The sequence below is a fragment of the Thalassophryne amazonica genome, chromosome 11 (genome assembly GCF_902500255.1).
Source record: "Thalassophryne amazonica chromosome 11, fThaAma1.1, whole genome shotgun sequence".
In the NCBI taxonomy this organism is placed as follows: domain Eukaryota; kingdom Metazoa; phylum Chordata; class Actinopteri; order Batrachoidiformes; family Batrachoididae; genus Thalassophryne; species Thalassophryne amazonica.
The window spans coordinates 34,410,653-34,427,887 of NC_047113.1; the positions used below are offsets into that span (position 1 = coordinate 34,410,653).

Consider the following 17,235-nt stretch of genomic DNA (forward strand, 5'->3'; position numbering starts at 1 on the left):
GCCAATTTTCTTAAATCCTCCAAACCGTGACTATCCAGGGTTGGGACCAGGAAGCAGAGTTGTAGTCTTACACACCTCTCTGCAGCTTCTCTCCCCCTGCCATCCCCTCATTACCCCATCCCCGTAGAGACGGTGCCTGCTCCCAGACTACCAATAACCAGCAAAAATCTATTTAAGCATAAAAATTCAAAAAGAAAAAATAATATAGCACCTTCAACTGCACCACAGACTAGTTAGCTAGTTAGCACTCTCCTAATGATGGGATGGAGAGTGCTAACTAGCGCACAATAGGTGCTAATTAGAGCTATTGTTTAGTCACTAGCCTATAGCAGTCGGCCTCTCGGTAGGAGGGGTCTGGTTAGGTTAAAAAACTCCACCTTTTGTTGGCTTCTGGTTTATTCTTCTCTACAAGAGTCAAGGCAGAAGTCAGACTACCAGAGCAAGAATTTTAGCTGAGGAAGCTTCTGTGATTTGAATCGAAACGTCCTCACGTCAAGCAACCCAGTCCAGTCGAAGATTCAAGCTTCTCTACTTGATTTGATTTGATTCTTTACATAAATTACCTGCAGGCTTTGAGTCAGCTCTGCCAGCCTGTAGGCATTCTGAACATCATGTCCAACTTGTGAAATCATTGTGGTTCTGAGGTCTGTGATATTATCTCTGATCTTTTGCTCGTTTGTCTTTGGACACCAGGGAGCAGCAGTTGCCTTAGTTACTAACCCCCTCACTTTCTGGGCCAAAGCTAAATCTGAGGAGGTGTCATCATCCAGAAGACCTGATAGAACAAGAGAAAAATCTCTGCTCAGTTCTGTGCCCAAAGGGCTTTTGGTAATTTGGAACCAGAGGCTAACTTACCTCGAGGGAAGATGAAGTAGATGAGAACCGTCTTCCAGTTTCCTGTTAAAATGTCTTTTAGGAGAAATGGGAGGAGCTTGTCACCTGCTGGGGCTCCACACTGAATTTGATCCAAAGTTTTCCCCAGTGGGTTGACACTGAAATATATTCAGCAGTTATTAAAAAGTCTAACGCAACATTTAAAATGTGACAAAACTTTTATATCTTAACAGGTTGTCAGAAGTTTGTCCTTTGGCCAACTTAGTTGATGTCTGATGAGAGGATGGGATGGAACTTCTTGTATGTGTGTGATTTTCTGTCTGATGCTCAAATTAAAGCAGGTTTAAGGAGGCTACAACAAGTCTGTGGTCAGAATTCACAAACTGTACAGTTCTACAGACCCTGCAGGAATCTCTAGGGATCTTCTCACTGGAACAAGGATCCAGCAACATGTAGTAGTCAACATTGTACAAAGTCAAGGAGCAGTGAGCCATTTTTACTACACTTTCCAAATGTATGTGGAACAATACAGTCTTCGTAACCAGGCAGGTTACTGCCGGCGATTCCACTGAAATCATCCGTGAACATAGGGCTATCACCTCTGGGGCAGTCCTCAATAAATGGTGAGTTCTACACCACTTTTCCTTCTGATATAGACACTCAAAACACTTTACAATGACACCTCATATTCACTGAATCACACACATTTGCACACCAATGTCAGGCACTTAACTGCACACCTGGATTAAGGAATTTGTTCAATGGCATCTTAGATTCCTGTCTGACAAGAAATCAAACCAAGCAGCCTCTAATCAGAAGCTTGCCACTTGAGCTGCCGGGCAGAGGTGGAAAACCCCGGATTCAGTGACTCAAAATCCTCCCACATATTATTTGGTCCATCCACCCACTGAGCCAGCTGATTATCATCAGTCCAACTGGTCAGGCAGGTAGATGAGTTGGTCACTGAAATCACCCTTTTAGATGCACAGGTACAGCAGGTACAATAAGTATTAAACATGTCACCATTTTTCTCAGTAAATATGTTTATGAAGGTGCTGTTGGCATGAGATTTTCATCAGTTATCAGTAACAATCCAAGTCATACACACATATAAAGAAAACAAAATTAGTACAGAAATGAAGTTATGTGTAATAAAATGGAATGACGTGCGGAAAATTATTATTTTCCGCACATCAATCAATCAATCAATCAATTTTTTTTTTATATAGCGCCAAATCACAACAAACAGTTGCCCCAAGGCGCTTTATATTGTAAGGCAAGGCCATACAATAATGATGTAAAACCCCAACGGTCAAAACGACCCCCTGTGAGCAAGCACTTGGCTACAGTGGGAAGGAAAAAACTCCCTTTTAACAGGAAGAAACCTCCAGCAGAACCAGGCTCAGGGAGGGGCAGTCTTCTGCTGGGACTGGTTGGGGCTGAGGGAGAGAACCAGGAAAAAGACATGCTGTGGAGGGGAGCAGAGATCGATCACTAATGATTAAATGCAGAGTGGTGCATACAGAGCAAAAAGAGAAAGAAACAGTGCATCATGGGAACCCCCCAGCAGTCTACGTCTATAGCAGCATAACTAAGGGATGGTTCAGGGTCACCTGATCCAGCCCTAACTATAAGCTTTAGCAAAAAGGAAAGTTTTAAGCCTAATCTTAAAAGTAGAGAGGGTGTCTGTCTCCCTGATCTGAATTGGGAGCTGGTTCCACAGGAGAGGAGCCTGAAAGCTGAAGGCTCTGCCTCCCATTCTACTCTTACAAACCCTAGGAACTACAAGTAAGCCTGCAGTCTGAGAGCGAAGCGCTCTATTGGGGTGATATGGTACTACGAGGTCCCTAAGATAAGATGGGACCTGATTATTCAAAACCTTATAAGTAAGAAGAAGAATTTTAAATTCTATTCTAGAATTAACAGGAAGCCAATGAAGAGAGGCCAATATGGGTGAGATATGCTCTCTCCTTCTAGTCCCCGTCAGCACTCTAGCTGCAGCATTTTGAATTAACTGAAGGCTTTTTAGGGAACTTTTAGGACAACCTGATAATAATGAATTACAATAGTCCAGCCTAGAGGAAATAAATGCATGAATTAGTTTTTCAGCATCACTCTGAGACAAGACCTTTCTGATTTTAGAGATATTGCGTAAATGCAAAAAAGCAGTCCTACATATTTGTTTAATATGCGCTTTGAATGACATATCCTAATCAAAAATGACTCCAAGATTTCTCACAGTATTACTAGAGGTCAGGGTAATGCCATCCAGAGTAAGGATCTGGTTAGACACCATGTTTCTAAGATTTGTGGGGCCAAGTACAATAACTTCAGTTTTATCTGAGTTTAAAAGCAGGAAATTAGAGGTCATCCATGTCTTTATGTCTGTAAGACAATCCTGCAGTTTAGCTAATTGGTGTGTGTCGTCTGGCTTCATGGATAGATAAAGCTGGGTATCATCTGCGTAACAATGAAAATTTAAGCAATACCGTCTAATAATACTGCCTAAGGGAAGCATATATAAAGTGAATAAAATTGGTCCTAGCACAGAACCTTGTGGAACTCCATAATTAACTTTAGTCTGTGAAGAAGATTCCCCATTTACATGAACAAATTGTAATCTATTAGACAAATATGATTCAAACCACCGCAGCGCAGTGCCTTTAATACCTATGGCATGCTCTAATCTCTGTAATAAAATTTTATGGTCAACAGTATCAAAAGCAGCACTGAGGTCTAACAGAACAAGCACAGAGATGAGTCCACTGTCCGAGGCCATAAGAAGATCATTTGTAACCTTCACTAATGCTGTTTCTGTACTATGATGAATTCTAAAACCTGACTGAAACTCTTCAAATAGACCATTCCTCTGCAGATGATCAGTTAGCTGTTTTACAACTACCCTTTCAAGAATTTTTGAGAGAAAAGGAAGGTTGGAGATTGGCCTATAATTAGCTAAGATAGCTGGGTCAAGTGATGGCTTTTTAAGTAATGGTTTAATTACTGCCACCTTAAAAGCCTGTGGTACATAGCCAACTAACAAAGATAGATTGATCATATTTAAGATCGAAGCATTAAATAATGGTAGGGCTTCCTTGAGCAGCCTGGTAGGAATGGGGTCTAATAAACATGTTGATGGTTTGGATGAAGTAACTAATGAAAATAACTCAGACAGAACAATCGGAGAGAAAGAGTCTAACCAAATACCGGCATCACTGAAAGCAGCCAAAGATAACGATACGTCTTTGGGATGGTTATGAGTAATTTTTTCTCTAATAGTTAAAATTTTGTTAGCAAAGAAAGTCATGAACTCATTACTAGTTAAAGTTAATGGAATACTCAGCTCAATAGAGCTCTGACTCTTTGTCAGCCTGGCTACAGTGCTGAAAAGAAACCTGGGGTTGTTCTTATTTTCTTCAATTAGTGATGAGTAGAAAGATGTCCTAGCTTTACGGAGGGCTTTTTTATAGAGCAACAGACTCTTTTTCCAGGCTAAGTGAAGATCTTCTAAATTAGTGAGACGCCATTTCCTCTCCAACTTACGGGTTATCTGCTTTAAGCTACGAGTTTGAGAGTTATACCATGGAGTCAGACACTTCTGATTTAAAGCTCTCTTTTTCAGAGGAGCTACAGCATCCAAAGCTGTCTTCAATGAGGATGTAAAACTATTGACGAGATACTCTTATCTCCCTTACAGAGTTTAGGTAGCTATTCTGCACTGTGTTGTTATATGGCATTAGAGAACATAAAGAAGGAATCATATCCTTAAACCTAGTTACAGCGCTTTCTGAAAGACTTCTAGTGTAATGAAACTTATTCCCTACTGCTGGGTAGTCCATCAGAGTAAATGTAAATGTTATTAAAAAATGATCAGACAGAAGGGAGTTTTCAGGGAATACTGTTAAGTCTTCTATTTCCATACCATAAGTCAGAACAAGATCTAAGATATGATTAAAGTGGTGGGTGGACTCATTTACTTTTTGAGCAAAGCCAATAGAGTCTAATAATAGATTAAATGCAGTGTTGAGGCTGTCATTCTCAGCATCTGTGTGGATGTTAAAATCGCCCACTATAATTATCTTATCTGAGCTAAGCACTAAGTCAGACAAAAGGTCTGAAAATTCACAGAGAAACTCACAGTAACGACCAGGTGGACGATAGATAATAACAAATAAAACTGGTTTTTGGGACTTCCAATTTGGATGGACAAGACTAAGAGACAAGCTTTCAAATGAATTAAAGCTCTGTCTGGGTTTTTGATTAATTAATAAGCTGGAATGGAAGATTGCTGCTAATCCACCGCCCCGGCCCGTGCTACGAGCATTCTGACAGTTAGTGTGACTCGGGGGTGTTGACTCATTTAAACTAACATATTCATCCTGCTGTAACCAGGTTTCTGTTAGGCAGAATAAATCAATATGTTGATCAATTATTATATCATTTACCAACAGGGACTTAGAAGAGAGAGACCTAATGTTTAATAGACCACATTTAACTGTTTTAGTCTGTGGTGCAGTTGAAGGTGCTATATTATTTTTTCTTTTTGAATTTTTATGCTTAAATAGATTTTTGCTGGTTATTGGTAGTCTGGGAGCAGGCACCGTCTCTACGGGGATGGGGTAATGAGGGGATGGCAGGGGGAGTGAAGCTGCAGAGAGGTGTGTAAGACTACAACTCTGCTTCCTGGTCCCAACCCTGGATAGTCACGGTTTGGAGGATTTAAGAAAATTAGCCAGATTTCTAGAAATGAGAGCTGCTCCATCCAAAGTGGGATGGATGCCGTCTCTCCTAACAAGACCAGGTTTTCCCCAGAAGCTTTGCCAATTATCTATGAAGCCCACCTCATTTTTTGGACACCACTCAGACAGCCAGCAATTCAAGGAGAACATGCGGCTAAACATGTCACTCCCGGTCTGATTGGGGAGGGGCCCAGAGAAAACTACAGAGTCCGACATTGTTTTTGCAAAGTTACACACCGATTTAATGTTAATTTTAGTGACCTCCGATTGGCGTAACCGGGTGTCATTACTGCCGACGTGAATTACAATCTTACCAAATTTACGCTTAGCCTTAACCAGCAGTTTCAAATTTCCTTCAATGTCGCCTGCTCTGGCCCCCGGAAGACAATTGACTATGGTTGCTGGTGTCGCTAACTTCACATTTCTCAAAACAGAGTCGCCAATAACCAGAGTTTGATCCTCGGCGGGTGTGTCGTCGAGTGGGGAAAAACGGTTAGAAATGTGAACGGGTTGACGGTGTACACGGGGCTTCTGTTTAGGGCTACGCTTCCTCCTCACAGTCACCCAGTCAGCCTGCTTTCCCGGCTGCTCGGGATCTGCCAGGGGGGAACTAACGGCGGCTAAGCTACCTTGGTCCGCACCGACTACAGGGGCCTGGCTAGCTGTAGAATTTTCCACGGTGCGGAGCCGAGTCTCCAATTCGCCCAGCCTGGCCTCCAAAGCTACGAATAAGCTACACTTATTACAAGTACCATTACTGCTAAAGGAGGCCGAGGAATAACTAAACATTTCACACCCAGAGCAGAAAAGTGCGGGAGAGACAGGAGAAGCCGCCATGCTAAATCGGCTAAGAGCTAGTAGCTACGCTAAGCTAGCGGATTCCTAAAAACACGCAAAGTGAATAATGTGTAAATAATTTAGAGGTGATTCAGCAGAAGGAGTGCTTTAGTTAAGGCACGTAAAGATTACACTGGGAAACAAATCGTAATCTAGATAACTAGATCAATCTAACTGCGCAGATTAAACAGCTAACAGATACAGAAAAACACCGCTGTGCTCCGGAACAGGAAGTGATACAATACCGCAGTCATCATTACTATAATTCTAACACTCTTATTTAAATTTATTTAATACTTCATAAAAAGTCTTTGTTGGTAATAACAGCTTCAAGACACCTCCTGTAAGGACACATGCATTGCTCAGGTGTGATTTTGACTCATTATTCCACAGAAACAGTTTTCAAATCTTGAAGGTTCTGTGGACCTGTTCTATGAACTCTGATCTTTACTTCTTTCCATATATTTTTGTTGTTGTTGTTGTTGTTGGATTGAAGTCAGGTGACTGGCTGGGCAAAATACAAAAGATGTATTTTTTTGATAAATTGTCTGACATTCTTAAAAGATTTAGCAGTAAAGAATTAATTATTATGGGAGATTTTAATTTGAACTGGACTGATAAAACAAAAAGGAAAAAACTAAAAGACATCACAACTAAATTTAATATGACACAAATAATTAATAGCCCCACAAGAATTATTAAATCATCTCAAACTTTACTAGACTTAATTTTTACCAATAAACCTGACCGTATTGGAAAAAGTTACAATTTGATAACAGGGTTGTCAGATCATAACTTAACTTTAATTGCTAGGAAGTTACCCAAAACACAGTACAAAAATGAAATGGGTAGCAAGAAACTTATACTTTATACCTCGCAAAAATATTAGTGCAATGGACAATGAAATTATGGAAATAGACTGGACAGGTATGAATGTAGGCAAAAACGGTGAAAAAATATGTGAAAACGTGATTACAAAGATCAGATCTGTAATTGCATACTATAGTAAACCAAAGCCACTCAAAAATAAGAAAAAACATAATTTACCATGGTTTAATGAGTCAATTTGGGTGTTGATGAAGAAAAGAGATTATGCCCTAAAAATGTATGTGAAATCAGGCCTCTTAATGAGCCGGCTTATATATACAAATTTAAGAAATAAGGTCACCTCAAAATTGAGAGCTGCCATAGCAAATTTTTCCTAGAAATAATAAAAGAAGCAAGGGGAAACAATAGAGTTCTATGGAAAAATAAAGATAAACTCTCAGGTAAGACAAAATTAGCAAATGAAACAATTAAATTAAAAATCCATGGGGAAGATGAACCTGAAAATTATGTAATTGCTGAACATTTTAATTATTACTTTTTAAATTCTGTCTGAGATTTAAGTAAACATTTTAAAAATGAACACCCCAACCAAATTTTAACTTGCACTGAAAGTTCCAATAAGCTAAAAATCTACAAATGAAACTACTGTGAACAAAGTTCTTTCATCTTTATCAAATTCTAAAGCAAAGGATATTTATGGACTTGATACCATATTCCTTAAAAAATACAAACAATCTTTTGCATTTCCTTTGACAAAAATAATTAATGGCTCATTTGACGAGTGCACTTTCCCCACTGCATTAAAAATTGCAGTTCCAATTTATATAAATTCCAATTTATAAATCAGGAGATAAGAAAGTTGTGAGCAATTATAGACCAATTACAACCCCTGGCAAAAATTACGGAATCACCGGCCTCGGAGGATATTCATTCAGTTGTTTAATTTTGTGGGAATAAAGCAGATCACAGACATGACACAAAACTAAAGTCATTTCAAATGGCAACTTTCTGGCCTTAAGAAACACTATAAGAAATCAAGAAAAAAAATTGTGGCAGTCAGTAACGGTTACTTTTTTAGACCAAGCAGATGGAAAAAAATATGGACTCACTCAATTCTGAGGAATAAATTATGGAATCACCCTGTAAATTTTCATCCCCAAAACTAACACCTGCATCAAATCAGATCTGCTCATTAGTCTGCATCTAAAAAGGAGTAATCACACCTTGGAGGGCTGTTGCACCAAGTGAACTGACATGAATCATGGTTCCAACACGAGAGATGTCAATTAAAACAAAGGAGAGGATTATCAAACTCTTAAAAGAGGGTAAATCATCACGCAATGTTGCAAAAGATGTTGGTTGTTCACAGTCAGCTGTGTCTAAACTGTGGACCAAATACAAACAACATGGGAAGGTTGTTAAAGGCAAACATACTGGTAGAACAAGGAAGACATCAAAGCGTCAAGACAGAAAACTTAAAGCAATATGTTTCAAAAATCGAAAATGCACAACAAAACAAATAAGGAATGAATGGGAGGAAACTGGAGTCAACGTCTGTGACCGAGCTGTAAGAAACCACCAAAAGGAAATGGGATTTACATACAGAAAAGCTAAACGAAAGCCATCATTAACACCTAAACAGAAAAAAACAAGGTTACAATGGGCTAAGGAAAAGCAATCGTGGACTGTGGATGACTGGATGAAAGTCATATTCAGTGATGAATCTCGAATCTGCATTGGGCAAGGTGATGATGCTGGAACTTTTGTTTGGTGCCGTTCCAATGAGATTTATAAAGATGACTGCCTGAAGAGAACATGTAAATTTCCACAGTCATTGATGATATGGAGCTGCATGTCAGGTAAAGGCACTGGGGAGATGGCTGTCATTACATCATCAATAAATGCACAAGTTTACATTGATATTTTGGACACTTTTCTTATCCCATCAATTGAAAGGATGTTTGGGGATGATGAAATCATTTTTCAAGATGATAATGCATCTTGCCATAGAGCAAAAACTGTGAAAACATTCCTTGCAAAAAGACACATAGGGTCAATGTCATGGCCTGCAAATAGTCAGGATCTTAATCCAATTGAAAATCTTTGGTGGAAGTTGAAGAAAATGGTCCATGACAAGGCTCCAACCTGCAAAGCTGATCTGGCAACAGCAATCAGAGAAAGTTGGAGCCAGATTGATGAAGAGTACTGTCACTCATTAAGTCCATGCCTCAGAGACTGCAAGCTGTTATAAAAGCCAGAGGTGGTGCAACAAAATACTAGTGATGTGTTGGAGCGTCCTTTTGTTTTTCATGATTCCATCATTTTTTCCTCAGAATTGAGAGATTCCATATTTTTTTCCATCTGCTTGGTCTAAAAAAGTAACCGTTACTGACTGCCACAATTTTTTTTTTCCTGATTTCTTATAGTGTTTCTTAAAGCCAGAAAGTTGCCATTTGAAATGACGTTAGTTTTGTGTCATGTCTGTGATCTGCTTTTTTTCTACAAAATTAAACAACTGAATGAACATCTTCCGAGGCCGGTGATTCCATAATTTTTGCCAGGGGTTGTAGTATAATTCCTGTCTTCTCAAAAGTTATGGAAACAATTGTTGCTGAACAGTTGACAGTACATTTTGAATAAAATGACCTTCTGCATCCTTTGTAGTTCGGCTTCAGAAAAAATCATTCGACTGAGACAGCTTGTTGTTACCTTCTGGAGTCAATCAAGTTAAGCCTTGATTCAGGAAAGGTGGTTGGAGCTGTGTTCTTAGACCTGCGTAAGGCTTTTGACACAATAAGTCACATGGTGTTACTTTCTAAATTAATAAAGTACAACCTCTCCACGGATACCCTTTGTTGGATAAAATCTTATCTACATGGGCGCTCTCAGTGTGTACGTGTTAATGGCGCACTGTCACAGCTGGGAGCGTGCACCATGGGAGTACCACAAGGCTCTGTCCTGGGGCCACTGTTGTTCAGTCTATATATCAATGACCTCCCATCCGTGTGTGATGGTGTAGGTGTGCAGATGTACGCTGATGACACTGTCATTTGCACGGATGGGAAGGACTCTGTACAAGTGGCAGCCAAATTATCAGTAGCAATGAACAATATTTCTGACTGGCTTAATGACTCCTGCCTAACATTGAATGTAGAAAAAACTGCAACAATGTATTTCTCAATAAAACAAAATCTTCAAACCTACCCCCTGGTGAAAGTGCAGGGTGAAACACTAAAAAATGTCACTGCGTTCAAATATTTAGGCATAATTTTGGACTCAAAACTAACTTTTAACAACCATATAAAAAAGGTTTGTCACACATTGAAATATAACTTGTCAAATTTCAGAGGTATAAGAAATTCTCTGAGCATCCAAGGAGCCAAAATCTACATGAATGCAATGATATTGTCTCACTTAACTTTTGGTATTTCATGTTGGTCACAAGCAAATAAGACAACAATGAAACCACTGGAATCAATCCATAAACAGGCACTTAAAATTACTGATAGAAAATCACGACTATGTCATCATTGCAAAATACTTGGCAAACATAAAATGCTGAGTTTTGAAAACATGGTTGTATTTTCAAACTTACGTCTGTTGTTCAAAATTATTAATAATATGCCGCTGAATATGTTTGCTACATTGACCTCTGAACAGATGACCAGAACAACAAGGTCCACATGCCAGGGTCAGTGTGGCATCCCCAAAAGAAAGACTGCACTCGGCCAATCAGCTTTTTCCTTTAAAACTATAACTGAATGAAATAAATTACCAATAGTGTTAAAACTATGTAAAGACTACACAAAGTTTAGCATCGATTTAAAAAACCATTTAATAACAACTCAGACATGTCGCCATTAATGAACTGATGGGGAGGGGATGGGGGGTGCGGGTGTGTAGTTTATTTGTAATTATATTTATGTAGACCCAGGTGATATAGTGTTTTTTAATGGTTGATTAATATAGAATGTGTTTTAAATGTTTTTGCTATTGTGTATGTACATAGATTGTATTAATGTGTATATAGACTGCATTGGGAGGAGGCCCCGGGGAAGACCCAGGACATGCTGGAGGGACTACATTTCTCGGCTGGCTTGGGAACACCTTGGGGTTCCCCCGGAGGAGCTGGGGGAGGTGTGTGTGGATCGGGAGGTCTGGGCGGCTTTGTTTGAGCTGCTGCCGCCGCAATCCGACTCTGGATAAAGCGGAAGAAAATGGATGGATGGATGTTTTATGATATGTGTTTTGTATGTCACAGGGACTGCAGATGGAAATTAGATCTGAGAGCTATAGTCTGGTACAACGCATCTTTTTAATGTTTTATTGATTAATGCTTTTGTACATGGTCCCTGCCAAATATACCAAATAAAATAAATAAATAAATAGCAGCTTTGTTTTCATTCTCTGAAACCAATTGAGAGTTTCCTTGGCTGTGTGTTTGGGATCATTGTCTTGCTGAAATACCCTCCCTTGTTTCATTTTCATCTTCCTGGTAGATGGCAGCAGAATCTTTTATTAAGAATGTCACAGTACATTTTTACATTCATCCTTCCTTCAGTATATGAAGTTTTCCAGTACCATCTGCTGAAGAACAGTCCCACACCATGATGTTCCCACCTCAAAACTTCACTGTTGGTATGGTGTTTTGGGGGCGATGTGCAGCACCATTTATGATGTGTATTATGGCATCCAAAGAGTTCAGTTTTGGTCTCATCTGACCAGACTGTATTCTCCCAGTGTTTCACAGGCCTGTCTAAATGTTCTGCAGCAAACTTGAAATGAGCTTCAACATGTTTTTTCTTCAGCAATAGAGCCATGTGTGGTGAGCGTGCATACAGGCCATGGTGGTTGAGTGCTTTACTCTTTGTTTTCTTTCAAAGAATTGTACCTACTAATTCCAGGTCTTTCTGAAGTGACCCTTGGCTCTTGGACAACTCTTCTGATAATTCTTTTCATTCCTCTGTCAGTAATCTTGCGAGGAACACCTGATCATGGCAGGCGGTTTATGGTGAAATGATGATTTTTCCACTTTCAGGCCCCAACAGTGCTCGCTAGAACATTCAGAAGTTCAGACACTCTTCTGTAACCAATGCCATATGTTTTGCAACAGTAAGTTTGTGAAAATCACAAGAAAGCATTTACCCATCATGAGATGTTTCTTGTGTGACACCTTTTTATAGGCCATCAGTTGAGACTGAACTAGCTGATATTAATTTGCACTGACAAGGGGCAGGGTTGCTTTATAATTACTAATAGATTTCAGATGGTGTCTTGGCTTTCCATGTCTTTTTGCATCTTCCTTTCTTCAGGTGTTCAGTACTTTTTTCCTATGTTATTTCACATTACACATACTGTAACTTAATTAATGGAACTCTGTGGTTTGATTTCTTGGTATGTGTAGATTATTTGGGTTGTTACTGATATCTGGTGATACTTTTATGTCAATATAGCACCTTTATAAATATATTTACGGAAATAAATGGTGACATGTAAAATGGTTATTTTTCCACCTCTGCTGCCAGGCCATGACCCTCATGTTAGCTTTCACTCTTTTCAAAGTCCACCTGGTGGAGCAGTGGTTTAAGCAATCTTTCCTTACAAACAGAACGCTGGAGTTTTGGATTCATGCATGTGGACAAAAACCGATGTAGTGCCAAGGCATCATCCTGACAGAAACGTAGCAACACACTCTTATCTGATGGTAATTCAGGAAGAGTTTTGAAGCATATCCAGATCTGCCAGTGCCAAAAGACCTCGTTGATGCCCCTACAAAGTCCGTACATTTATCCCTAACCCTAACCCTGACCACAGATAGACAAACAGCACTAAGTTGGTCACTAAAGCGTCACCCTGTATGTGCACACAGGATGTTGTTTCAGGTCCCTGTGGACCACGTAACGGACAGCTGACTGTGTGTAACTGACCCTCTGAGGTCAGTCCTGCTGGCTCCTCCTGTCAGGATGAACAGCTGCAGTCTGCTGCTACTGACCTCAGACTCCACCACCTCTGGATGGAGTTTCTTTCAACGCCAGTGACAACAGAGAACTGCACCTGTGGGAAAGCAAACACCAACACATGTAGAATGCTGCACGCAAATGTTCATTCATTCATCGTACATTTTACAAAGGGCCATCTTGTTAGTAAGGCCAACCACTCAATCTCACAGCAGTAAGGTGATTTGAATGTATAATTCTGAACATTAATCAAGGTAACTCAGTTAAAGGGCTGTTTTATGCAAAACCATGATACATTTACTTTTACTGTTAAAACTAGAGTTTTTATTTAAGCATCCTTAAAGTTCAACTATTCTGGTTGTGTGGGAAGAGAAATCACTGTTTTAAGCAAAATGTTGGCCTGAAAGTGTTGTTTTACACTTCTGTGACATATGTCACAAAAGCCTTTTTTTTTAAATCCTGCTTGTTGTGTGGGACACACCCACTGAGTCAGTCGTTCTGTGCAGGACACGCCCAGACAGTGTTCAGAAGCAAAATTGGACCACAGTGAGAGGCAGATCCTTTTCTGTCAATAATAATAATAGCAATAACAATTTCTGGGATTTTTTTAAAGTGTTTATTATATATTCATTCATCCATTTATGATGCATCATTTGAGTGTCCATGGAGTATTTTTGAATACCCACTTTCAATTTCTGTTTTAAGATACCCGATGAATTACATTGTATACTTTGCTGATTTAATTTCTGTTTTATTTAATCAAATGCTTTCTTTTGTCAATACAAAAATTTTAAAAATCTCCACCTAAAAATGAATGAAATGATCAATATAATAATAGCCTCAAACAAAATACATACAAAAAAACATGCATAGGATTTACATTAAATTTAATCAGCTAATATCTCTAACAACCCCAACATGCCTAATTCACGTGTACTTCTTTCCTGTTTCTTCCTTTCATTGCTTACATTTTTGCACCATTACTTGGTGGATTGTACATGTAGAAAATATGGTCTTCATCATTATGCTGAAGTCTTAAAATTCTAAAGATAGGATTTATTATATGGCTGGAGTTAACCATCAAAATGTGGCTTAATTTGTGATTCCTGTCTTGTAAGTCATTTTTGATAAAAGCATCAATGTAATACAATGTAACCTAAAGAACAATAACAAAAATGTCTTCTTGATAGTCTAAAATATTGCTTATTTTAAAAACTCCTTCCACTATTGTTTAATCCATAATATCTCTACCCCCCATTTTTTTATATTTTTTTTAAAGGCTGATCCCTAAAATGTACTTTCCCTTCTTTCACCTGTGTTCTAAATCTAGGTTTATTTCCTTTCACTCACGTGACCTACCTACTGGATACAGAGCATGGATCTGTCTTCAGTTTCTCTCTGCATATTTGGTAAAAGGCGTAAGCCTCTTCAGCTGATTGCACACAAACCTCACAGAAACTTCCTGCGAAACTGAGATGAAAAATAGAAACTGTGGGCCGTAAATCATTCATTCATACTTGTTCAAGGTTTTGGATTCTCACCTTTCAAGGATGGGGTGCGTCATGTGTTTCACAGATTGTCTATTGGGGCTCAGGAGATCCACTGCAGTGCCATCTGGATAAAACTGATATTTAAAAAAAAAAAAAAAACTTCAGGAGTCATTCTGAATGACATCTTTTTCATGTCTTATAAAATGTGTGGTTCTAGCAGGACAAACCTGAAGGACAGACACAGAGAGGAATAATTCTTCCTTCACGTGTGATGAAATGTGACCAAACAGGTTTATCAAAACCTAAGACAGAACAGGCATGAAATAAATAATATAACATAATGTTGCCATTCCTGGCTGTGTTGTTGGTTTCTAACTCCACCTCTTTGATGATTGCACAGTCAATCAGAGAGTTTGTCCTCCTCTGTGTAGACTCCACAGAACCAGCAGGGCCCCATTATAAACCACTGGACACGGCCTGAGTGAGACCCTGCAGGAGGTCGGGGTGAAAGTCTCTGCAGGATTATTCCGACTTTTAAACTTGGAGACATCACGGTATTTATCAGTTACATTGCATGATGATGCAAAACCCTATTAAATCATACCTGTATGTTGCTCACAGTCACCACTTGGTCAAATGAGAAGGACTTTACCTCCTGAATTTAAAACACTTTATATCAGTGAAAATGTCTGAAAAGTAAATGAGAAAGTGCTGACTGGACACATTACCTCATTTTTTCCTGACGAGAAATCCACACTGCATCCATCTTCTCCAACAGTCATGCAGTCCTTATCATCTTCTTTTGGGGAGGGGGTGGGGACAGTTGAAGTGACAATTCCTGGTACAGTAGATATAGAGATCTTGCTTTTTCCATAACTTACCTGATGTGTCAGTAAGTACAACTCCCACTCTTACAGCTTCAGCAGTCTCATGTATCTGTAGAAACACAAAAAAATATCAGTCCAAAAGAAATTAGATCACAATCCAGTCACACAGTTCTTCATTCGTAATATTTCTATGGTAAAAAACTGCTGTACTCTTGTAGACGCTGGTACTTACAGGTGCATTCATCTTCTACGTGCATCACAATGACAGGCTCACCTGGATTTTATTACACAGGTATGAAATATTCACGAGCTAGAATCTACTTTCACTGGTCTGTGGAACTGCGGTTACAGAACGGTCAAAACTAGAGTTATCAATAATATGTAATCATTTGTAAATTGTTTCCTTTGTTCATCTTCACTGTATCAGGGTTTTTACGTAATTATTGTATGGCCTTGCCTTACAATATAAAGCGCCTTGGGGCGACTGTTTGTTGTGATTTGGCGCTATATAAATAAAATTGATTGATTGATTGATATCATATCTGGAATCTTGTACTTTTTTCTTGCAGATTAGGAGAAGTGAAACTTATCAAGTGTTTAGTTGTACAGGGTTTGTGGTGGGTTTCAAAATCCTCGTGAGCACTGGCGGATCTAAGGGGGGGACAGGAGGTTGAACACCCCCCCCGCTGAGCTCTGCCAAAAATTAAATGGCTATGTTACAACTTGCCAGCCAAAAGCTTAACTCTTTGGGGTCCAGGGTATAATTGGCCATTTTTGACTACTTTTGGTTTTGCCTTCATAATTTACCTTAAAAACTGTTTACTTTGTCTTGTTGGGTGTCATTTTTTTTCTAGCACAACCTCAGTTATGTGAATTTACAGTTTTTCTTTCATCCTGACATATTGTATTAACACAAAGACCCTAAATTCACACAAAAACATAAAATCTGAAGAGAAAAGTTTTATTTTACTGTGAAAGCCATAAACATGTTTAACAAATCATTTTTAGAACTTGGAATGCAAATATAAATTGTAAATTTCAACAACAAAGTTATTTACAACCATTTACGTACATTAGAATACAGGAAATGCTTCAGGTGTTTCTGTACAACTATTTACAAAGCAATAACATACCGCACAAATTATTTGTGCCACTCAAAAAACAATTCCTGTCCAACACAAGAAAGGTCTTTCTCTGTCCTCCGACATGTAAAAACACATCTGTGAGCAACCATGTCTGAGGAGAGGTTGGCAGGATTGACCATGATGGCAGTACACTGGACAAAGGCAAAGGAACTTAACCCTGAGGATGCTGTCAAACGCTTCATTCAGGCTCACCCCAGGCATCTCTTCTGCACCTCTGTGTTCTTTGATGACCAGGAGGACAAATTATTGTGAACAATGACGACTTATTAATATCTCCAAATAATAATGTGCTATTTCCAACTTTCTACTTGCCTGCCTGGTTGTTAGTGTGGAACCTGACCATTATGCAGAGTCTAAAACAATACTGTGACATTTGATGTCAGAAACTGAATTATTTTTTTCTGATGCTTGAATTGCAGGAAAATGCACACTTATTTTCTAAATTTTCTGGAGGGGGGGGCATGTCCCCCCGTAAGAAACCTGGATCCACACCAGCTGCGAATTGTATGAGTTTTTCTTGTCGTGGATGCAAGAATGAGACCACATACTAAATGGGACAAGCTGAGTGTCTTTGGATG

The 17,235-nt window shown here is 39.1% G+C and overlaps 1 protein-coding gene and 1 long non-coding RNA gene across 3 annotated transcripts in view; one reads left to right on the top strand and one right to left on the bottom strand.

Annotated features, from left to right (window-relative positions):
• Window positions 1–15,585, bottom strand: part of LOC117520162 — a 34,273-nt gene extending 18,688 nt beyond the window's left edge. The window contains exons 1-10 of one of the 2 annotated variants that reach the window (XM_034181474.1): window positions 15,567–15,585; window positions 15,414–15,484; window positions 15,290–15,340; window positions 15,067–15,174; window positions 14,913–14,987; window positions 14,737–14,819; window positions 14,555–14,665; window positions 13,166–13,292; window positions 856–992; window positions 564–775 (exon numbers count right to left, since the gene is read on the bottom strand). In XM_034181474.1, the coding sequence (XP_034037365.1) occupies window positions 564–632 (69 nt within the window). In that variant the 5' untranslated portion in view covers window positions 633–775; window positions 856–992; window positions 13,166–13,292; ... (5 more) ...; window positions 15,414–15,484; window positions 15,567–15,585. Of the gene's footprint in view, window positions 1–563; window positions 776–855; window positions 993–13,165; window positions 13,293–14,554; window positions 14,666–14,736; window positions 14,820–14,912; window positions 14,988–15,066; window positions 15,200–15,289; window positions 15,341–15,413; window positions 15,485–15,566 lie in introns of both variants that reach the window. The other variant, XM_034181473.1, reaches the window with a different exon arrangement.
• Window positions 113–16,319, top strand: LOC117520164. Its single transcript, XR_004563552.1, has 3 exons — window positions 113–123; window positions 4,534–4,538; window positions 16,204–16,319. It is a non-coding gene; the product is annotated as an uncharacterized LOC117520164 (long non-coding RNA).
• Window positions 16,320–17,235: the final 916 nt, after the last annotated feature.